The following is a 24,312-nucleotide window of genomic DNA, read 5'->3' as shown; positions in this document are numbered from 1 at the left end:
TACCGGCGCGTATGGCAGGTATCCACGCTCCGCCACCCCGTCGCGTCGCTGCTCTATCTACCCGACGGTGCTGCAATTACGCATGAAATGGATACGACATAAAGCTTTATTTAGGACCAACCTAGGATCATTACCATTTTTCCCTTTTCTCCGTGCGTTTTTCTCTCCGTCTATCGTTCTCGTGTCTGACGTTCTTCAACATAGTTTAAGACCACGTACTAAGATTACGTATCTCGTCGAGTACAGGGTTACAGTGTAACAATGCGCGCCGTTACAATCGCGAGCAGCACCTGTTCCGCGTAAGAGCCGCGCAAGACTTGGTTCTCTCTCTCTCTCTCTCTCTCCCTCTCTCTCTTTCACTCTTACTCTCAGCTCATGGATGCCATGTGAACGCGCTGTTTATGCGCAGCGGTTTCTTTCCCGCTTTGCCGCTCGAGAACCATTCGAACGATCGCGATCGGCGACCAGAGGGGAGAACAAGCTCGGTAAAAACTTAATTGTTCCGCTAAAAGGTAAATTATCGCGGATCTCCAACCAAATCCACTTACGGATTTCAATTGAATCCACGGTGTTATACAAGTTTTTCCACTGATGCGCGAGAAACTTAAGAAAGTTGTCGGTAACTATGAAAACACGCGAACTCAGACTGGACACGAGTACTCGGCAAAGAATCACGAAGGTATGTATATGCGATGTCGTATGAACGTGGTAAATGGCTATCTGGTAGCTAGAAATGAAGAATGGAAAATCACTGGCAACCGCGCGGGGTTAAACTCGCGGAACCGTTCGTTAACCGATAATTAAGAATTGACGAAAATGGAGGGAAGGAAATACGAACATCAGGAAGCCTGCAGAAGCTTTCTCGCATCAGAATATACCAGTTGCAGCGATGGAGCGCGGTCCACTTTGCGGCCACAGACCGGCAGAGGGAAGAGGGGGAGGGCAATCGGTCACTGATTTGGTCAGATCCATAAGGAGCGTGCATAGCGAGGAGCATTAATGACCCGACAAGCATTCCTTGCCCAGATGCCCGATCCTCTCTCGCCTCGTCCCTTTAAGATTCTTCTCTTTCCATCCACCTCGTGGTTTCCTCTCCTTTTCTTCGCTTTATTCTCCTCTCCCACTTTCCTTCTCTTTCCTTCCCCTTTTTGTGTCGTTCTGTCTCTCCATCGACTCTGTCTCTTCCTCTCTGACGATCCTCTTCCTCTTCTTCTCTTTCTCCTCTGGTTCTCTCCCGCTTCAGAAGTCTCGCGCGATCGCGTTGGGTGGTCTCTCTACTCTTACCGACTCTTGGTCCCATATAGCCGAGAGACGTGCGCACGTTCTACCATGTTCGGGACCTTCACGACAGACAACCGAAAGCAAACCTTTATGCCCTTATACCTTAAACGCGAGGCGCTCACGTACCGTGGCTAGCTAACTCGCGACAAAGCGCAAGGGAACGCGTGGGGGGCCGAGGTAACCAGATGCGTCCGCGTATTTCTTCGCACCACCCGGACACCCCACTTTCACGCCGTCTTTTTCCGTTTTTCATCGAACTGTCGGATGTGGACGAGAAACGCCGCTTGTATCGTCTCACTGTTTTGGAACAGGAACTATTTACCTTTCGTTTCGTCTTCAGAATCAAATTTTTAACAAGTAATGGCAGTTTGATCATTGAATTCATGGTTCTTTATTAGCTGATTGAATTTTAATTCACTAACGATGAATTCCGAATGAACAATTTAGAAAATAATTACGTAGCTCTCTATCCTTAGGATTATTGCATTTCTGGTATTAAATATTTTCTAGACAATAAGTACTTTATATGTAGCATTATAGCTTGCGACTTGGTCGACTCTTTATGCGAAAAATGCATCGTTATCGTGATAATCAACTATTTTCATGAAATTAAAAAGAATTTTAATTTCGGACGTTGTAAGAGCCATGTGAAAAAAGAATTAACTTTCTATTGGTAGAACCGAATGGGAACGACAGAGTGGGCAAAAAATCAGGCAAAACTCTTAATTAATTACAAAGTTGGACTGGTGGTTATCTTCGTTTCGTTTCCGGACAGCACGGTCGCAATGCGGATCCGCCGAAAGATGCGCTCCTCGGCCCGTAACGCGTAATTGGCCGGGCTGTGAACGCGACATTAGATCCTCGTTATCCTAACGAGCTGAAATAGCACGCGGCTCTCGAGAAGAGTGGCTCGATGAAAATTCGCGGAGCCTGCACACACAGCCATCGAGCAACCGAGCAATCTGCCTGGATCCTTTGCTCTATTTTTCCAGAAAGATTTAGAGTGTCCAAAAACGAAAGAATCGGCCGATTAATCTGGCTGATCGTAGCGACGACTGATGAACGTTCCGTTTCGTCCTCATTCGTTCTACGAAATTTACACTGTTGCCTTTCGCAATTCAGGAGTTTAGTTTAAACGGTAGGCGATGTAATTGAGAAAAAAATGAAGAATGATTTCTTTAGCGGGAAAAATGTAGTTGAATTTTATGCTGAATATATCACAGATTTAAATATTGCGAGTACTACGATATTTTATTTTGTCTATTAACGGTATCAAAAGACCGATTGTGGGTAAAAATTATTGATGAATTTAATTCAATAAAAACGATTAATACGCTAATAAACTTATTAAATTAAATTGTTTGTATTTTAACTGTTTTGGTCCTATATCCAAAATAATAGCAAATTTCTGTAAATCGATCTTTATATCAATTTTGAAGCTGCAAGAACAACTATTTTTTTTTCTTTTACGAAAACCAAATGAAAATTTCTATGGATGCTTTTAACGTAAAACTAAGAATCTCCATTCCACTTTTGTAACTGTTATATGAATCATTTACCGTTTTCATCTTTCAAATACGTTTCATTTGCCAATATTCTCGCAGAAGCTTGAAACAACTTAACAAATTGATCTTCTAACACGATCAAAGAAAATATCTCGATGCAGTAGGATGCTTAAAAGGATGCTCACACATTGTGAGGAAAGAACTAAGACGCAAAGGTCCCGAGAGATGACCTGCAAAGTATCCTGTATCGATAAATGTCAGAGACGAGAAAAGTGCGTAATGCATCGTCGAAGATCGGCTTGACGAAGCGATTGGTTTCGGTGTCTGGATAACCGAAGGGGGCGCAAGCCGAGGGATGCAGTATTAAACCGATGTAAGTGACATTTTACGAACAAAGAGCTTTCTTCTGGCGCGTCGATGTACACGCATGCCAATAAAACGGTTACTACGTCGCTAACTTCCCGTCAAACGATTCTCCCTACTAAGAAAAACAGTCTAGCAACGATGCAACCGGTACCAATGGCCCTAACGACGCCCCGTCTCGCCATCTTCGCACCAACATCGCGTTTTCTTAACTTCCTAGTAAATCTTCCTACTAATTTTCGAATCCCGTACAAAACACGAACGATGTTCTTGCTGGTATAGCCGTCCTTTTCCTATACTTTATGACGAGACAATTACGATCTTTTCTTCAAGTAAGAATTATTTTTACTGTATCAATTTAAAATTGAAGTGTGAATAATAAGTAGACTAGTAATTTTAATGCAACTTCATATTTCTATGACGATAATGGAATTTAAATAGAAGCCTTCTTGTCATACTAAATATTGTAATTAGAATGCAAGTGTTTATGGACATGTAGGAGGTTAAATGATGAGATTACTGGTAGGTAAAATCGTTATTATATTTGAAATCGTCGATACCATGTACTAGTCGCGAAACGGTGTGCGTAACGTCGTTTGGTCGCTGTTTATAATAATCCGTTTGCGATCGCGTCCGTTTATTTATAGTAGTCAGGGGGAAGTCGGAAGATTCAAATTTGTCTTTGTTTTACGGTTACATGTAGCGGCGACGTTGTTTTGCTCGGAATTTGTTTATTCTTACATTATACGTAACCTAACGAACTTCATACTGCGAAGCAAAACAACAACATGATTTGAATCGAATTCTAACTCATGTGCCGCTACAGACACTTGTATTTTTATGAGCGCAAGTAAAAAGATATGTAGAACCTATACGGAGAATCATGTCAGCCACTAAATATCGTTACTGGAATATTCTTATATGTAGCTTATATATTCTATGAATTTTTTTATCTTTAAATTTCCTAAAATTTTTAAATGGATAAACATCCGCAGTCTGATGGCGAGTGATTAAAATTCATCGCCGTAACCGCAATGAATCTCGATCTTTCCTGGTCCAAGAATCTTTTAACGTTGCCGAAGAGCACGTGCGTAAGAGAAAAACGTCGCGACTCGTTACGACATAACTCATACGCGGCTCTTTCACGTCCATTGGCGGTGCTTGCGATGAGAGACACGCGTTCACAAAGCCTCTTTCTCTGCTCGTACGGGGTGATCTATTGGCGAGACATCTGCCGCCGTGTCGTCATAGAGACGACGCATTTACGGGCAGCTAAGTGGCCTTTACCCGCGGTTCCCGAAAGCGGCGCGATAAATTTCCCTTCGCCTCTCGCGCGGCCCGCCTTTAATTTGACGGGCCAGGCCTCGTTACACTCGTTAGCAGTCGGACCGAGAGGAAACCGGGTACTAACGTCTCTAGAGTGCGGAGCACGCTTTTGATCCACCCTGAATCCAGGTGATCTCTTAACGCTGCGATTCTTGCCTCAGAATTTTCATTCCGCGATTAATATTGTTTTGAATACAGTAGATTCCGTTTTAACCAGCCAAATCTTCATTGAGAGGAAGGCTATCGAATAACAACCAAACATTTTCTAGCTCGTTCGTAAATACTCATAATATTTATCATAAAGAAAACTGTAATTTAATGGAACAGTATAATTTTTTCATTGGATTCTGATCATAAAGAAAACTATAATTTAATAGAACAGTATAATTTTTTTATTTGATTCTGAATATATAGATTTTTACACTACTATAGTCTGTTGATACAGTCGAGTCGATCGAAATAAATAAAATAAAAAAAATGATCAAATTGTTCCAGAGGAAAAGAAGTTGAACTTCAAATCTCAGAATGTTATAGAGTAGAATTATATTATTATTTAGTAGGTATAATTATAGAAAGTCCTCTCTAAAAATCGTAATTTACCAATAGCTGGAAATGGGTACATATAAATATTATACGAACAAACAATAAGTACACTTTTTGTTATACTAATCACTGTTGTCGATATTCGTTCATTCGAAAATATTACCTTTTAGAGATACCATCCCATGGAGTCCGATTAAGCATAAATCGTATTTGATTTTGATAGAGAACCTTGACCTATGAAACTAATTAAAGTTTCGCTCTTTATCATTGTCTGCGTTCGATGCATCGATTCATTGATCCTAATCACTCAATAGTGTACGATTAATCAGTCTACCATTAATACTAGCAACGAATGAATTTTAGGATCTACAGCCAGCGTAAATCCAAGTTAACGTTGTTTCCCAATTTCTGCAGTTAAACCATTGTACCACAGAAATACCGGAAGTAGCCACGAGCGCAGCCCTTACGTATTCTCTGATATTGTAATAAACATCCTGCTGAGGCGCCATTAATTGTAGATGTTCGCAAGGTGGTCACGAGCCGTGCAAGAAGGTGAAATTTAGTGAGCCACTCTTGGAACCGTAGAGACCCCTAATGGCCATTCCGATGACTATGGTTCTCGACCACAGTGGCAGTTCCCTTCCGCCATCCCTCTGGTCTCCTCCGTAGCCACCCACTCCTCACCCTATCCGCTTCCCCACAGGGTTTCTAACTCGTTTTCTCCACCCTGTACTCGGCCACTCTTGCACTCTGCTCTCTCCCTCTCTCTCTCTCTCTCTCTCTCTCTCTCTGCCGTATATGCAACGGCGTTCCAACAATTACGCATCGTCGCAGTTAAATACAATGGCCAGGACAACGACTCTGTAATTTATCCCCGGTTTGGGCCACCATCCTGTGCGTTCGTTTCACAACGTTGGAAGAGAACACCGCCAACGCTTCGTTCTTCCCTCTTTCTCCTGCCTCCACTCTTCCTGTGACCGCCTCTGCCAGGTCCTCGCGCCGTTTTGCCCCGCGAACAACTACCAACCCCCACGGTTCTCCGCGCTTAAATTAATGATAATTAATAATGGCGACTTGTATGGACGCCGTTCGTCAGGCCTGAAATACGCGACCTCCGCGGCCTCACTCCCGTCTCGTTAGATATATCGGGAATATTAAAATTAATCCATTTCGCGTGGCATCGTAAATTGTTGAAATGACCATTCTGAAAGCTGGAATTGTGTGGATGTGTATTTTGTCTTGTTCTTTTAATTTTATTCGGATACTTTGCTCCATAAAGGGATTCATGATACAATTGATGTTTTTCGTTATAAGACCAAGTCCGGGTTACAGATACCTCGTTAGTGGTATAAAAACAAACCATTCTGTAATGTAATATGTAGTTAATATTTCGTATACTTGCGCTTGGTAAATGAGTCGAATGGTCGGTGCTGTAAACTGGAAATGACGATTAGTTAACGAGGGACGAGTTTATTACAATTCGTTCAAAATAAATTAGAAGGATAAGATAAGATAATAATCCGAATAGAGGATTAAGTATAATAAAAGAAAGAGTCTTGTAATAAAATTACGACGATGTTTCTCGCATTTAGTACATAGCAGATAATCGGTAAAATCGAATCTACCTTTAGTACACGAAAGTAGCGTAGCACGCAATTACGTCGGACAATGCAACGGGTTCGCGATAGAATTACCAATTAGGGATCGTCACGTTCAAATACAATAGCCAACGACGACGACTCAGTAATTTATCCCCGGTTTCGGCTACCATCCGCATACATATCCGTTTCCGTGTACCGGCAGACTGTGTGGTTGTGGATGCTGAACCTCATTGCCACCGATGCGTTCAAATTAATGACAATTAATAACATTCAACTTGTCCCTTTTATTCGACATTGGTTGTTAGACATATAAATTTCCGGCTTGTAGAACGTCAAATATATTAAACACTGTTAGCTACTGATGACAGAAGAGTAAGACTTACAGTAAAGAAATTAGAATTGAAGTAACGAGAAAAACAAGCCTTTATCCGCATATGTACTAAACATATGAATTTAGAAAGTCATTTATTTGCTATAAATTTGGAATTGTATAAAAAATTACGAATTTTTATCACTCTGATAATTCCAATATATTAAATATAAAGAATCATTTTCTTTTGCAAAAACAATAAAAAATATTGCAATATAGCATAATTATTCTAATTGAAAATATCGTAACACCACACCGGATCATCTCGATTATTTTTATGTCTAAATTTATGGTAAAAAGTCCCGAATTCAAAGTCTTCGTTATAAAATATCAAATCATTTTCTCTTGCAAAAACAATACAAAATATTGCAATACAGCATAATTATTCTAATTGAAAATATCGCAACACCACACCGGATCATCTCGAATATTTTTATGTCTAAATTTATGGTAAAAAGTCCCGAATTCAAAGTCTTCGTTATAAAATATCAAATCATTTTGTCTTGCAAAAACAATACAAAATATTGCAATATAGCATAATTATTCTAATTGAAAATATCACAACACCACACCGGATCATCTCGAATATTTTTATGTTTAAATTTATGGTAAAAAGTCCCGAATTCAAAATCTTCGTTATAAAACAATAGATGAACAATGGCATCGTATGATTGGAGCATTGTCCGGAAGAGGAGGGACAGATTCGATCTGTTGTCCGGAGCATTGTCCGGAAGATTCGATCTTACGATTTATACAACGACCTTTATCATTATTTAGATCAAAAATTTCAAGAGGTACGTCGCTTTTATTGAGTTACATTTAAGTGACATAATAGCTTAACAGCGTATGAAGCAAGTACGTTAAGGTAGTGTGTTCCTTTGAGTATTCCCTTATATTGGAGGTTCTTGTATTGGAACTTATTAACCCACGTGAAGGTGTATTGCTACTTCACCTAAAACTAAAAGATTGTTTACGTTTATTTTTTTTTTTTATTACAATGTAACACTACAAAAGACGAATGGATCGTGGCACGAAATCTTTGAAAGTAATGAAACAAGCAGCAGACAACGTAATAAACGGTAAAATAAAATTATGTAGAGTACCCAGGAAATATGATATTTGTAAGAATTCCTTGAAAAAATTTATTGCAAGATATAAAGAATATCCAGATAAAGTTTCTTTCGGATATGCATCGCCACGACAAATATTTTCGTTGAACAGGAAAACATTTTAACCGAATATTTGTTAAATAGATTGTATTATTTGTTTTCAATGTAAGATGACGTTGGTAAGATAAGTATAAAGAAATAATGCCAGTGTTTAAAAAGAATTTTTTTTTCGCTTTATTAGTTTTTAGTTTAAACCAAAAAGCTCTTACACGTATTTTTATTTTTTGTTCAAGCCGAATCTCTGTTCTGTATTTTCATTTTTTTTCTTTAAGAAATCATACCGTAATATTTTCCGTCAATATTGTATACCAAAAAAAGTTCACTAAATAAATATTTGTTAATACGAAAGGAGTTTTTTACCTATTTCCAGGGCAAAAAGCCCGTTCTATATCGACAAAGATTTAAAGTTTGCAAAAAGTGAGAGCATTAACCAATAAACTTTATAAAAATAAAGTATAATGGTATTAAATAATCAAATACTTTAATACAAGAAACAAATATATCTCTATATTGTTATTACAAAATTGTACACAAGTTTATACGAAAAGCCGTAGTTTGAGCCCCATCCTATCCTACGTATAAATAAAAAAAGACATTTAGAAAATAATCAGAACCGTAATTAAAACACAAACGTTATTAATTAAAGTAGAGATATCTGTAATGAAGAAAAATAGCTTCTAAGGAAGGATAGCGATATTTTAATAGCAGCGAATGTATTAGACATTCTTTAAGGAAGAAAAAATGTACCTTCGTAAATCTGTTCGCGGGCAGCCACGTATGGCAGCTACTAACAGGTGCACATATCGCTTATCCCATGTCGATCGGCAGCGACATGTGCGCGAATGCGTTTGAGCTAGTCGCGCACTGTCATCCTCGCCACGTTCCATTTGTCGGTTGCGCTCGGAATACCGGGTGGCTCGTTAATTTAGGATCAATTATCGCGTCACGCCGCGCCGCACCGTTGCACTGAGAACGAGGCGCGTCCATGGCGACCATATACACAGACGGCGTCTCTTCCACGATCCGCATACTTTTCGGCCACGTAAATTTTACTAATTGCTCTGGTCCGCTTTCATTTTGAAATCGTTCGACCATAAACAATCCTGTTTTTCCTTTTTCTTTTTTTCTCTTTAATAATTATCCACTACGTAGAGTGGCAAACTATATTTAAATTCACGTTCCATTAGTAGAGGTGAATATTTACTTAATTAATTGTTGCGAATATTGGAAGAGAAATTTTTCGTCATTATTAAAAACAGATTACGATGGAAAATAATATCTCAGATTTCAGAAGTTGTAAAGTAAATCTGAAATCGTGCAAGATATCCAAGGACAGGAGAATAATGTAGAAACAGCTCGCATATATACATATATATACACATATATCTATTTAATTCGATTTAATCGGTGGCAACATGTAAGCGGGTTACATAGATTATATCGACCACATATTGTGAGACACCGGGATATATCTACCATATACGCATACTTTCCAAGTCTGTCTACACGAACATGAGATATAAGTATATTTAGAGAAAGATCTATATAGATCCTATGTAGACTCGTACGATAATTAGGAATATACAGTGTGAGATCGTTTCTGTATTCACGCGACCGTGTGCAGCTCCGCACATACACAATAATATAATCTTCGCGCGGCAATTAAAGATTATCTCGTATCATACATATACACATTACGATCACTTGTATTTACAATTATGTACAAGGCAAATAAATAATTTAAGCATCTAATCGATAAGGATCGTACCGAAGTCAGTGTACTAGAATCGTATCTATGCCGATATACGTACATATAGTCGATAAATATAAAGGTTCAGTCTGCGGCCATACGATCATACGAAAAACGAACGTCGATCTTGCTCCACTTTTCTCTCTCTCTCTCTCTCTCTCTCTCTCTCACTCTTTCTCCCTTTCTGTCTGTATTTCTGGTATATAAATCGCTCAAGATTTCACCGTTTCAAGATTCATAGCTGCAGCTACGTCTAAACTAGAGTAGAAAATTATTTGGTAATCGCTTAATGTAGCTATATAGAAGTAGATCAGGATCCTATCGCTCTGACCGACGATAAATATTGTCGTGGACCGTTTAAAATATCTTTAAACACGTGTTTCCTACCTCCATTTCAGTTAAACTCTTCCGTAAGAAATTCGACGACTTTAGAACACGCAATCGTTTTCGAATCGTCCTTTCCAGACATTTTTAACTACTTCCGTCGGGTTAGAACGTTGGTGTAAAGCGGCGAGCGGATTGTTCGGTTATCGTACGAGTGAAATTTCTTACGAGTACAACAACAACCTTTTTGACGACACGTTACTCGTCATTAGTGCGAATGATTGCTTCCAGTCACGATTTCCTCGCCGTCCTCGTCGACGGGCACCGTCGAATGATTGTACAGACCTTGGGCCATCAATTGAAGAGCTAGCGGATTTTTCTGGCCGCTGGCCTTCTTGATTTTTGCCCTTTTGTTCTGGAACCAGATCTTGATCTGCGCCTCGTTTAAGCCCAGATCTCGAGAGAGCTGCTGCCGCCTTCTCTCGGTTAGGTATCGATTTTCCGTGAATTCCCTCTTCAGCCTAGCCAGTTGCTCCGCGCTGAATGCGGTCCGTGGTCTTTTCTCTTCCGGCGACCCGCTCTTTCCGTTGTTTTGCGATCGTTTCACTCTCCTCGTTCGTGGTCCTGAAACGAAACGGTTAATTGCTCGTTAATTTTAATTCCATTCGATAGCATGATTGCTTTGAATTTTCATTGAGCTGTAAGTAAACCATACGAACATTGACGTTTTGCTTCGAATCTTCATTCGGCTGTAAATAAACTCACTCGAATTGGCATATGATGGAATTTCTAACGCCAAACTCCCTCGAGTTACACGGTGCGATCGCTATCCGTAAATCCTGCTTCGATAAGCGACGCATTCGCGTTGATTATCAGAAGCTCGCACGTCGAAGAAATCGGTGATTCGGTAGAGAATTTTGACTAATCTTCCGTTGGATAGATACGTAGAGAGTAATGAAGCGAGAGAGAATAAATTCTTTTTGGACCTTTAGATCGGAGATTATAATTTCATGTCACGTGTAAATTAATCTAGCGATCTAACCTGCTATCGTGTTTTTGTAACGTTTAGAAGAATTATTGGAAACACTGCTGACAGCTACTGAATATTCATAGGGCAACTTATCAATAAATACTACATTAACAGGAGAGTAAACTAAAATTTCTAGTAAAACAAATCGTTTAAGAATTCAGATTTCTTTAAAGGAATAGAAATACGTGTTTTCGAAGTTATCCAGCAAGGTTTCTAATGAATTGCCTTCAAAATTTTAGCACTGACATGTTAACTAACGTTTTCCAACTCATTCGTTAATCAAAGATTTCTACAATCACAAAGTTGAAAGTTGATAAAGACAAATCAATTTCAGTTAAATCAATGTCAAACCTTACGCTCTTGACACTAGAACTACCGATAGTTAACAGGAAGCTATTTCTACCAAAAATAGTGAAAATAACTGGTCTTTAAAAAATACGCAATAATAGAATATTTTTATATTTACAGATTTATGACTTTCTTACAGAAGGAAGTCCACGTTATGTAGTAAATTTTTGATATTATTAATCCATCTGGGACCATAATCCCTAAACGAGGCTTGACACATTTATAAAATTGTAGAATTAGTTATTTTGACTGCTGTGGTATTTCTAGTGTTAGCATCTAGCGATCGATCCGGAATGTTTCTGATATCTGATATTATCATATCGGATGATAGGCAGTATTTTAAATTTTATAGGTATTGTATAGGCGGTAAATTTTAAAAACGTGTGGCAAGTTGTAGAAAACGAGGAAACTGGTTAATTGAGGTTCGATAAACAGATCGCAGAACCCTTTTACACTCTGACAAGTGCCAGTCGTTTTAAGTAGCCTTGATATAAAATTATTTTGAGTTTGAACACATAAAAGACAAAATAAAATTCATTATATTATTCTTTTAATAAAATTGTAAAACCAGTCAATTTGACGCCTAAAAAATATATCTAAAATTCGTAAGTAAAAACAAATTGTTACCTATATTCAAGAAATTGAAAATTTAAACTACGAGTTAATTCATTTTTCTACATTAAATTGGAATTTTAGAATTTCTAAATAAAAAGATTATTAGACATATTCAAAAAACTAAGAATCCGAGCGACGTGTTAATTCGTCTTACCATGTTAACATCTACTAGAAATTATTCTACTGAAAAGTTTTGTTAAGTTGTTGCGTATTAACACCGTTCCGATAAAATTCCCAAATAAACCAACTGTTTAACCGAAAAACGCACGAATGTTAACAAGTGAACACGTGTTTCCGTGTTAATATTTTTTAGTTTCATTCCATTGAAACTATCAAGCAGGGAGAAATAAAAAAATTCTCGAGCCAACTCGTCTTCCAAGTTTAACATATTTTGCTTCCGTCGATTTCCTCAAAGTATCTCAACTAATGTCACTCCAATTCGAAGTAACATGCGTGCAACGATAAGCACCAGCTAAAATAGCTCGATTAAAATCTACCATCGGCCATCGATCACTCCTCAGCGTCGAACACCATTTAATTAACCGCAGAACCAGCCGGTATCAAGAAACGGAACATCGATCACGATTTACGGTAATTAGTAACCGCGATTATCGGGTGGTAGGGTCGCGGACCACCCTGTTGACTAGATAGAAGTCGCATATCTGGGACACGATGGTCGCAGATGGTAGATCGCGGTTATAGGTTCAGAAGAACCAAGAGTTCTGTGAACTGACACAGGTGGTGTATTCAAAGCTGTACGTTCACCCTGAGCTGAAACTGTAATTATACATAAAGTATGCAGTCTGGTAGTTCGGTACCGATCGGTTTCTTCTAAGACTAGGTCTAAACTAGTATTTCTTTATAGAAACCGATCGCGTTACACCGGAGGAAACTGTAATTAGGGGAACTTTATGTAGCGTTTTCCACGACGTGCCGGGAAACCCGCGTTCATTTACATAGAAACTGGTTTGCAGATGTAACGGTCACCGAACGTAAATTGATTAAGCCGATACACAGAGAAATAGTGGTACCAGAGTGGCGAGCTATGGCTGGTTAGTTGCGTTCCTCCGCTTCCGTGATACCCACGATTAACTGAGATATATCTCTCTCGATACAGATTGGGTCGTGGGATCTTGATTAATCTTGCGTATTAATCCCAGTGGGACCACCCTGTCATCTTTCAATTTCGCGTCTCGCGTATATTAGAGTTACGTATTAATTTTTCTCATACTCGAATCGATGTGATCGATGGTAAAAATCTCTTATTGTTAGCAATAGTGTTAAATATTATCGTTGTTGATAAAATCGAAGAACTGAACGAACGTACAAAAGTTATTTACGTAGATTCTTGTAAATTCTTAGAAATTGTTCGAAGTATAAATTTCGGTTTGGTAAGCCATTCGTGTGAAATGAACGTTGTTACATTTGATATTTCGATGAAATTATTATGAAAAATATCTTTACAATGCTTATGTATTTCTGTGAATATGAAAGTTTGTCTTCAAAAAATTCAGATTCGAAATAACTGACAATCCTACCGGATGAAGGTCTGTCCGAGTATCTGGTACAATAAACCCACGCAGGCCAAGGACTCTGTCCGTTGAGTCCAGTTTGGTTGGTGGTGGTGCTGTTCGCATTTCCGGTACTGCTGTCTCCGCTTAAGGAGTCGCTGCCGATGGTAGAGGACGTGGAACCCAGGGAAGGTGCTCCAGTTACGGAACTTCCGGTGACGGAACTTCTGCTACTCGCTAGGCTTTCGAGACTTCCGCTTCTGCTGAGACCAGTGTTCCTCTGAAGAGGTGACGTCAGCCCACAGTGAGAAGAAAACAGATCCCTTTCTCTGTGCACGGAAAAATTGCCAGGCTGAGGCCTCGTGGGCGACAATCGATTGGACGATAGAGTCAGATCACGTGGCAAAGAAAGAGGACTGTGACGAGGTATCGGAACAGGAATCGTCGTCGAGTGACCGGGCGCCAAAGTGGTTTGTTTCGGTGCTTTCGTGTTGAGAATCGCCTCTCGTCCAAAATCTGGTCTCAGTATGTTTACCACGCTGAATCTCAACGGTGCCTCGATGTCGTCTTTGTGATCTGCTTGCTGATCCTGGCGAGAAACCACGTGACTTTCGGGTGAACGCACTCGATGATGGTGATGATGATGATGATGATGATGATGATGATGGCTGCCAATTCCCAGTCGAAGACCGTACGCGGAATCCATTGTCACGAGAGCTACGCTCATCTTTCGATCTTCCGAATCGTCTGTCACGTATACGATTCAAATGTAAATGTCAGCCGTGACAGTTGAACGGTGAAATTTCAACCGTAACGCTAACCCTCTGCCGTCATATTTGTGAAAGTGCACAGAGCCACACTTGTCGCGTATCTAGTCTATCAGAGCTCAGAGTTCACTGGTTCAAGACACTGACTCACTGTTTCATATCTCGCTCGTTAAAGTTTCCCTTAGGATCACCGCACGCGTCACTGTACTTTCTTCACTGATCATTCATTGATCACATTCAGCCGTTCGTGCCACTTACAACGTCTTAAAACTTCTGTTCCCGCGTATTGCGTAATATTCGTCGGCGGATGTTGCGTAGTATTGCGCGCTCACGTGACAGGCTCATCTAGCCGCGAACATTGTCGCGTCGAACGTTGCTGTTGTCCGAAGCGAGATGAAAGGTTCGACTCTGGATCAGCTCCAAGAGCTGCAAGTCTCCTTAGTATTGGCTTTTCTCGAGGTTTCCGAGGACTCGAGCGAGTGCTGTGACGGGTCTGACTGGCTGTCCATCCGTCGCTCAGTGATGTCTAAACTAGGGGACCTGTGGTCCCTACTTACCGCTTTCCCCTCCGACCCCCTCGTCCCTTCACTCCTCCTACGCCCCAGTCTGGAGTGCAGTGCACTAGACACCCTCGATTGTATCTCTATTAACTCTTCAGTCACAAGCTCCGCCCACTGGCGTAAGGTCTACCCTACTCCCCTCCGTTTGCTCACCCCCCTCCACCGGCAGTGGTACGAAGAGTAGGGAGCTGGAGTTCACTACGATCGATGCCACTGCATCGTTCCAGTCTCGTTTCAACGGCGACCAGATTTTTGTCTTACTTATAACCGTTTTTTTTCCTTCTCTTCTACGTATAGCTACTTTGGGAAAAATATGTTGTCAAGTTCTTCCGAGGCACGACTTTCCTTCTACGTCGATGAAATACTCGTCCATTTTCGGAAGGAATTATACAAAGTAAAAGCATCGTTACTTAAGATAGTATGTACCAGGCTTTACCTTCTTTTCGATACGTTTTTTAAATACGAGGAACGAAGAACTGTAATTACAGTTCGTGTACACGTTAGCATACACGTGTTAATTGCAATTCGCGAACGGTGTACAATATTCGTAATGTTTCCAAGTAATTTGGCAATGCTTCTCCAAAAAACAAAGATATCCGCGCCACTGCGAATACCAGTAAAAGCGCCAGCTTCTCCCCGCCCCGTTTCGTTCCCCCACCCTTCATCCTCGGGCAAGATCTTGCCCACAATCTTGCCCCTCCCCGGCTAGCCACGCCCTCCGATCCTCCTCTCCTGTTTTTCGATGCCCACTACTCCATACTTTTGTTCCTCCCCACCCCGGTTTTCTATCCGGAGGCAGCTAATTCATTTCTTTGAGTCGACAGGCGTTTTCTCACTGACGTGAATTTTATCGTTCGACGTCGAAATCGCTTTATACAAAAATTTACAAGAGCATCCACATCGAACGAACCACTTCTCGCCATTGCTCTTCTTCTTTTTCGTTGGATCCCCGTGACGGTTAACGAACAAATGTATTACCCGTGATGCAGATGCTGATCCACAGTTTCTCTCTCGTGCTCATCTTTTTCTTGTCTCTCTTTCGCTTCGGTTTACGCGCGCCGATTGATTGTTTGTTTAAGGGCGGACACAACATGGTTCATCGACCAATCCGCGTACATTACGACTTACTTCTACGAATTTGTTCCCATTCGCCCCTTATCGTTTCTGTCAAGTGTGATAAAATGAAAAAATTCTCAAGTTACTCGATTGCGGTCGTATCTATTCGTAAACCCATCGCGAAAAACCTTGTTTCTCCACTGTAATTTTTAACATCGGTAAACAAACGTTTATCGTTCAGGTGAGATCTAAATCGTTATGATTGCGGTATCTGTCGCGGACACTCTGCTGGCGTAATTAACTTCATTAGAAATAGCGACGACACACTCGACCATTAACCAGTAAAGAGAAAATTACAGTCATTAACCCTTTTAACGTCTAATCGCATGAGATTCTGCTGTTCTGGTGGAAACGTTATTTGCCCACGACATGAAACGAGCCAACCTATACATTAGGAGCACGCGAGACTTCTAAGGAGCCGTCGTTAAAATCGTGCCAATTAAAGCCCGTAAGAAAACGTGATTCCCCCACGTCACGTGCGAACCGATACATTATCGAATCGTAATTAAGGAAAATTCGGAAATTTAACCGGATGTTAATAAATAATCTCGCAACTAATTTAGAAATAAACTTTTGTACCGCTGATAATCACGGACATTGTAATTATTGCGTAAAATGGAAACGTTAATTCGACGAAATAAACGTGGCTATTGGAAAAAACGTGGAATGGAACATTTTACAAGATAGCAGGTAACATAATAGGCAATGCTAGCGAAGATAATGATGATAATCGGCGGTTCTCGATTATAACAGAACGAAGAAATACTGTAATCGCGAAAAGTCGGCTCTTTACATGTCCATAAAATTTTCTACGTTACGCAACACCTGTTCTCCGTGAACGTGTTTACGAGCATAACACGTTTTCACCCGTGGCTTGCAAAATTATATTTCTAACCACGCCACGGTCGGGTTAGTCGAGGGAACAGAAGGCAATTCCTTTGTTTCGCCAGTCTGAAGTTGGCGAAGAAACTCTATGCTGTGGCTGTATGGTTGTTAAAGATCATGGTTTTATTAATGACCACACCTAGGGATACCAGCTGCCACGTGAACCACAAAAGGATCGTTAGTTGCTAGTTAGATTCGTGTAAGAACAATAATAGAGATAGCCGCTATAAATAACCATAACGTGTCTATCCATCAATAGCGGCCTCGTCTGAGAATGGAGCACCGCTCTGCGCCACTTTCCACTTGGAACATTGCAGCGTTTGGAGGGGAGAGATCCTCTAAACTAGTTTCCAACACTGTCTTCCTTTGGTCTCTAAACCCGGTACACTGTTATTTGTCAAGGAGAGATCGATCGCTGTAAATTGATTTAACGATCGATCTAATGATTCGGCCACGAGAAAACGATACTTTTTGTTAACAAAAAAAAGTTGTATTTTCAGTCGATTCTATGTTTTACATGAAGTCGATATATAAGAATTAGAAAGTACCAGACAAAAAATAATCATACATATCGCAATTACAAAGGTTTTCTAAGGAACAGCATTTTGTTAATTCATTTCGTAGCCAAAATTCCAGCTGGAGCAGCGGGAAAAAAGAAGAGGCAAGGATTTATCTACCTGAAAGTTTGACGCTGTCATCCGTCTGCGGGCTGATTGCCGTCCAAATGTATTCCAGCAAGAAGCGGATTCATCCGAGGGGGCAAGCGTGGTTAATTCGTTCGTTAGGAATACATACGCGAGCAGACGCGTCACTCGGAAGGACTGGCTGGTCGAAAAGAGAAAACGCCTAGGGCGAGACCAATCGCGACGTCTCGTACGTCAGGGATTGATTGGGTTTTTCGTTTGGCTTGCAAAAGAAAGAACGGGACGCGGGATCTTGCAGCGGCGATCATTATTCCCCGAACGCGATTTGTAAACGGGTTCTATTTATGGCACTGCAAACTCTATAATCAGCCGCCGCAGGGGCGACGACTTATTTAGAATAATTAATGTTGGTACGACCTCGCGAACCGGTTGCCGGCCAATCGCGATAAAGGCCTCCCCACCACGCCGTCCATAGAGGGGAAGCGAGAGGCGTGGCCCAGCGTTGCGCCGCCCATAGCACTCGATCCACATGCAACTTGGCGTGCGAGTTCTCCGCTTTCCCCTCTTTCTCTCTCCCTTTCCCGGTATCGCCACTTTTTCGAGAGCCTCGCGATATTTTCTAGAGCAGAAGCGAACCTGCGCGTAGCCATGCGCGTCCGGACCAGATATCGCGCAACATTATTCGTCCGATCTCATGAAACTTTCGACACTAGTTTTTCTTCGGACAAATGTTTAAAAATTAGTGGACTACCAGATATCTTGCCCAGGTTATCATTTCGTTCTGTAACCAGTTACAAGGTGTTGAATTTTAAGTATCAACGATTATAATCGTGATAAGTTTTTTGTGGAAGTAGAGTACAGTTGACAATTGAGAATTTTCTGGCAACCGATATCCCATTTATTTATCTACGAGTATCGAGGCTCATATTCTTACAAAGAAATATCTTCTTAATACACGATCACTCTAAAAGAGACGTAACATGGATTCAGAAGTTCAAATTATCGTAATTCCACTCGTTCGAAGATTCGTCCCTATACACGAAGCATATCCAACCAGTGATCGGTGGAACCCTCCAACAGCCTGGCAAACGGCGTAACACGAACAATCGTTATACCGTGGGGTGGGGATAAGGATAATAAATGCGGTCGACGAATGCGGTGCGAATCGAAATAACTAGACGATCAATCGGGCTGATTGAAAGTATCCGACGGGCAAGCCTGTCGTACATCCACGAAAGTGCACTTCCCTCCTTCCCTTAATGCCAGACACACCCCTGCGCCACACGAGACACCATCGATGATTCCCCTAATCTCGTTTATAAACACTCGACGACCACTCCCACCTCCCCTGCTGCGGAGGGATGATACCATTGCTACCCTCGTGCAGGAGATACGTCGGTCGCTCATTTTCACGGCCTGTTACGCGTCCGGCGATCGCTCCAGTGTATTTATACTGAGATAATGCACACCCGGTACATGCGAAGATAACCGCACCCCTGGCATGCGGTATGTTGCTTATAAACCGTTCTAACGCGATGGGCAACCGCAAAGTGTACTGATTTATCGGCGGGGATGGTGATGAACGAGGAAATCGTGTCTCTCCCTTTTCAAGGAGAATTCAAAGCTTCTCCCTTATACGTGAATTTTGTTTCACGGAACCTGTGTCTTTCATACAATTTAGGTTACCGTTTGTAACTGTTTGTATGATAACACAGGTCTATGGTTACGGTGGATCCACGTTCCGATCAACCGTCGTACAAATGATCTTAACAGGACGTGACAAAGAAAGATAGACATCTAGAGATTCTATTGGGTTGGCAACTAAATGATTGCGGATTTTGTCATGTAGCCTTGACCTCGCGCCTTTAGATTACCATTTATTTCGTTCCATGCAGAACTCCTTAAATGGTAAAATTGTTGATGACGCTGATGATGTAAAATCACGTTTAATTCAGTTTCTTGCTGGCAAAAATTAGAAGCTTTATGAACATGGAACTATGACACTGCCTGAAAGATGGCAAAAGGTCATCGACAAAAACGGACAATGCCTAATTGAATAAAGTTATATTTTTAAGTAAAAATTTTGATTTTTCTTCAATCACTTAGTTGTCTACTCAATGTTTTACAAAAAGATTTGTAGATCCTAAAACATGTATCATCTATAAAATCTCTATAAAGAATTGTCAATTAGAGTAGCGTTATAATCATTCATTATTTTGTCATTAGGCAGTAATGACAAAATCCGCAATCACTTAGTTGCCAGTCCAATAATATGCCTATGAGAGAGGCAGAGATATGTCTAAAATTCAATGTATATATATTAGGTTGTCCGAAAACTTTTTTTCGTTTTATAAGAGAATAATAGACGTACAATGTTTTTTGTTTCATGTTAATTTATTGAATTATGCACGAACATAATAATAGAAATATAACGAAGTGGATCATACCTAATTAAATAAAATAATATAAAACAGAAATTGTTGTTCATCTATTATCACCTCATGAAACGAAAGAAACTTTTCGGGCAACCTAATATATACAGGGTGGTTGGTAACTGGCGGTGCAAGCGGAAGGGGGGTGATTCTACGCGAAAAAAGAAGTCAAAAATATAGAATAAAAATTTTTCGTTTGAGGCTTTGTTTTCGAGAAAATCGACTTTGAATTTTCGCTCGGTACGCGTGCACTTTATCACTTCTCGTTATAACGGATCTCACTGTAGATCGTTGTCTCGATGGAAAAATTAAAAAAAAAATTTTTATTTAATTTTAATTAATTTTCGACTTTTTTTCCGCGTAGAATCACCCCCTTTCCGCTTGTATCACCCTGTATATCGTTTTTTAAGTCTTTGCGTATATCCTCGTGTCTGACATGCCATGGAGCGTTGACTGTTGTTCTCAGTATCTTCGATTGTAGCGACTTTAGTTTATTTATGTGGCTCGTTGCTGCTGTGCCCCATAGTGGTATTTCGTACGTCCAAATTGGTTTTATTATCGTTTTGTAGATTTTCAGTTTATTTTCTATGTTGAGTTTAGAGTTTCGACCAAGTAGCCAGTACATCTGTCTTCTTTTTATCCGTATTTTGTCTACAATTGATTTAGTAAGTTGTGTGTCTAAGTGGGGTCCTAGGTATTGCCTCGTTTGTGTTATGTGCGTGTCGTTCAATTGGATATTTGGTGGTTTCCCTTTTCTTAGTGTAAATGTAATATGGTTGCATTTACCGAGATAATTCAATGTATATGAATGGGCTTCGTCGCGCGAGAGTTTCGCGTCTGTCTCAGCGAGTACACGTTGGATTATTTAAAGAAATATACAATTATTTATTATATCAAAAATTAACGGTTCGCGGTTATATATTAGGTTGTCCAAAAAGTTTCTTTCATTTTGTAAGGAAATAACAGACGCACAATGTTTTTTATTTTATATTATTTTATATTATTTTATATTTATTTTTTATTTTATTTTATATTATTTTATATTATTTTATATTTATTTTTTATTTTATTTTATATTATTTTATATTAATTACGCACGAACATAATAATAGAAATAGAACGAAATGGATCATATCTAATTAAATAAAATAATATAAAACAGAAATTGTCGTTCATCTATTATCACCCTATGAAACGAAAGAAACCTTTCGGACAACCTAATACAATATATCTGTATATGTTCTGCATATTATTTACACGATATTCTTTCTAATCCATTTTATACTAAATGAAATATAAATACATAAAAACTCGGGATATTACTACTCTCTCTCTCTCTCTCTCTCTCTCTCTCTCTCTCTCTCTCTCTCTCTCCATCGAACCGAACAACTTGCTTGCAACTTTTTCCTGGATAAAATCAGTTACAAAGTGAACTGGTCGGTAAGAAGCAGAGCCACTTTCTTTGCGTTATTTGTAGACAAGGGTCTCGGACGAATAGCCGAGTAACGAGTCCATTCGAATGCCCTGTCGCGCTCCAATTTTTTTCTCCGACGCACACCGATTACGCCGTCATGTAGGTAGTACAATTCTATTCTTCTTATGACGTTGAAGAAGAGGGAAACACCGAGAATCGCCTCGTCACACGGATTTCTTTTTTCCTTGATCGTATCCTAAGCCGCATTCTACTATCTTGTCCGCAGCCAAAAGGGAACAATAAGACCGGGCACAGGGGGCATAAGGGGCACGAGACTCTATAGCCCCGACAAGAGAACCAATTACCGGGACGAACTTTTTCCCTTTGCCCGTTAATCACATTAATCCATTTACGAGTCAGCCAACCAGCCCTGTATATATACATTGGTCTGCAGCCGGGCTAAAAACGCACGAATACGGTGGAACCGCGAGGCCTCGCGGAACCCGATGTAAAATTGGTACGTGTTCTGCGTAATCCAGCACCTCGGTCCGGCCGAATATGGCACTAGCCGTGCTGCTCGCATAAGCGAACCTGTGCCCGGTGCCTTCTATTCTAATGGTCGTCAGCTCTTCGTTCGTAACCAGCTTCTTTGCCATGGCTCGACCACACACTCGAGGCAACGTTCGCCACAAGTTAAGTAGACGAAACGAGATTCGTACTTCCTCCCTCGTTGTATACAGGTTGATGCATAAACGCGCGTCGATACTTCAAGTGGTACGCATTAGAATGAATAAAAAACATCGTACGTTACGCATTGAACGTAAGTTGGTTGTTGAGTTATGAGTGATGATATCAGGTTGTCCGAAAAGATTCCTTCGTTTCATAAGGTGATGATAGATGAACAACAATTTTTGTTTTATATTATTTTATTGAATTTTATTGAATTTTATTGAATTATGATTCCTATATTATTACGTTCGTGCATAATTCAATAAAACAAAAAACATTGTGCGTCTATTATTTCCTTATAAAACGAAAGAAACCTTTCGGACAACCTAATATATTCCAAGTGGCCGCCTCATGTCCCAACGCACTAACATTGGCCATATACAGTTTAAGTACGTCTTGAATTTTCAACTAGTCTTTACGAACAATTTCGATCAATGTGACTAAGACGGAATTACTAGGCCGCGAATATTTATGCAAATTTGATATTTTTCTGAAAATAATTAAAAGAATAAATCCAAGGCAGAGATTCCTTTCATCTATTAACCCTTTACACTCGGAATTTTATTTCAATTTCGTTAGCAGCAGCTGCCAACGCTTTTAGGCGTTTTATTTGAAATTTACTTTAACTAAAAAATAAGACAATTGAAATAAACGAAGGGAGAAAGAAATTCACTGAAATACCAGTTTTAGTCACACTATTGTTGCATTTTGTAATTTTCAAGCGTACGATATATCTTGAAACAATTTCCAGGATGCAATCCTGACTTTCTTTCGCACGTTTCACAAAAAAAGCTGGGACTGAAAGACTCGACATCAGTTTTTATCTCAGGAGCTCCTTTGTCGAGTGGCACTCGACATTGGAGTGCAAAGGGTTAAATGTTACAACGAATATCCACGGATTCGTATCTTTAAATTTCCCATAAATAAATAAAAGTATGCAGTCCACCGATTACTCTTCTAAAAATCATAAAATGTATGAACTTACGCCGAGATGGTCGACATGGGGCAGAGATAATACAAAATGGATATGAAACTAGAATACAACATATTTTAAGGTCATCAAAATCAACCAGATTATATTCTAAATAATTAGAAATTGTTTTAGCGCACAGATTCACCCTCCACTCACATGAATTTATGAATCAACCTGTAGGTATTCGTCCACGTGAATCGACTTGGTTGCAAGGGTTCGTAGGAGAGACGCTTGCTTCTCAAACGCGTCGTTGATCACCACCGCACGAACGCTGGGTATATTTTAGAGAAAGATGTGACAGAAAAGAAAATTAGCCGTTGTCCAGCGTCGCAACGTGGAAAAACAGGTTCCACTCGTGTAATAGTGGAAGCATTAAGCGCGGAAAGAAGTTCGCAATTATGGTAAGCTGAGACACAGCTGAGAGGTAGTTTTCGTTTCTCCTTCTCCCTCTTTCATTGGTGATGGCTTATCAGATGCGTATTATATTAAAGTACGTCGAAGATCCTCGAGTGGAGCGTTTGGGATCGAAGATCTTTGCCTCGATTATTTTCTGATGAATCGTGATTGCGTTTCCAGTTTCTTAGTTGTTGTTAATCAGCCGGAATGATAACAATCTTAAGACATTGTGAATAAAATACATTGTGAATGTTTCGAGTTGAAGAATTTTCAAGAAAATTATTACTAATTAACTAATTCAAGTACTACTGATTCAGATAATTTAATATTTATCGACGTAATTAATTATGCTTTTTAAATCTTGTATTTTACGTTTTCAATAATTAAGAGAAAATGTACATTTCCAAAAATATTCGTAAGATTTACGCTGACGGTACAGTCGTTCACTTCATCGCAATTATTGTAAAATTATTGTAAAATCCGAAATTATTGTAAAATCTCTTCTATCGTGTCTATCGATTAAACAGCGTATTTTATCCTCGTTTGAAGAAAATAGTGGAGCAAAAAGAACGAGCCCTTGGATTAGTCCCGGTTCAAAAACGAAGCGCAGGTGTCGGCGAGGCTGACTCGGCAGCTCGCAACAATCGTAGAGAGGCGTCT

General features: G+C 40.0%; 1 protein-coding gene and 1 long non-coding RNA gene across 2 annotated transcripts in view; one reads left to right on the top strand and one right to left on the bottom strand.

Annotated features, from left to right (window-relative positions):
• Window positions 1–24,312, top strand: part of LOC126869842 (uncharacterized) — a 210,896-nt gene that overhangs the window by 106,452 nt on the left and 80,132 nt on the right. The gene's annotated exons all lie outside the window — the stretch shown is intronic.
• On the bottom strand, window positions 8,639–15,060 carry LOC126869818 (homeobox protein engrailed-1a-like). The gene is made up of 2 exons (XM_050626877.1): window positions 13,764–15,060; window positions 8,639–10,856 (listed from the first exon to the last, which is right to left on the bottom strand). Exons 1-2 carry the CDS (start codon window positions 14,461–14,463, stop codon window positions 10,501–10,503), a joined length of 1,056 nt encoding a protein of 351 aa, XP_050482834.1. The 5' UTR covers window positions 14,464–15,060; the 3' UTR covers window positions 8,639–10,500.

This window comes from Bombus huntii, chromosome 9 (assembly GCF_024542735.1).
Source record: "Bombus huntii isolate Logan2020A chromosome 9, iyBomHunt1.1, whole genome shotgun sequence".
Lineage (NCBI taxonomy): Eukaryota > Metazoa > Arthropoda > Insecta > Hymenoptera > Apidae > Bombus > Bombus huntii.
Note: the sequence above shows the minus strand (reverse complement) of the source record. Positions and strands in the feature narration are given on the sequence as shown.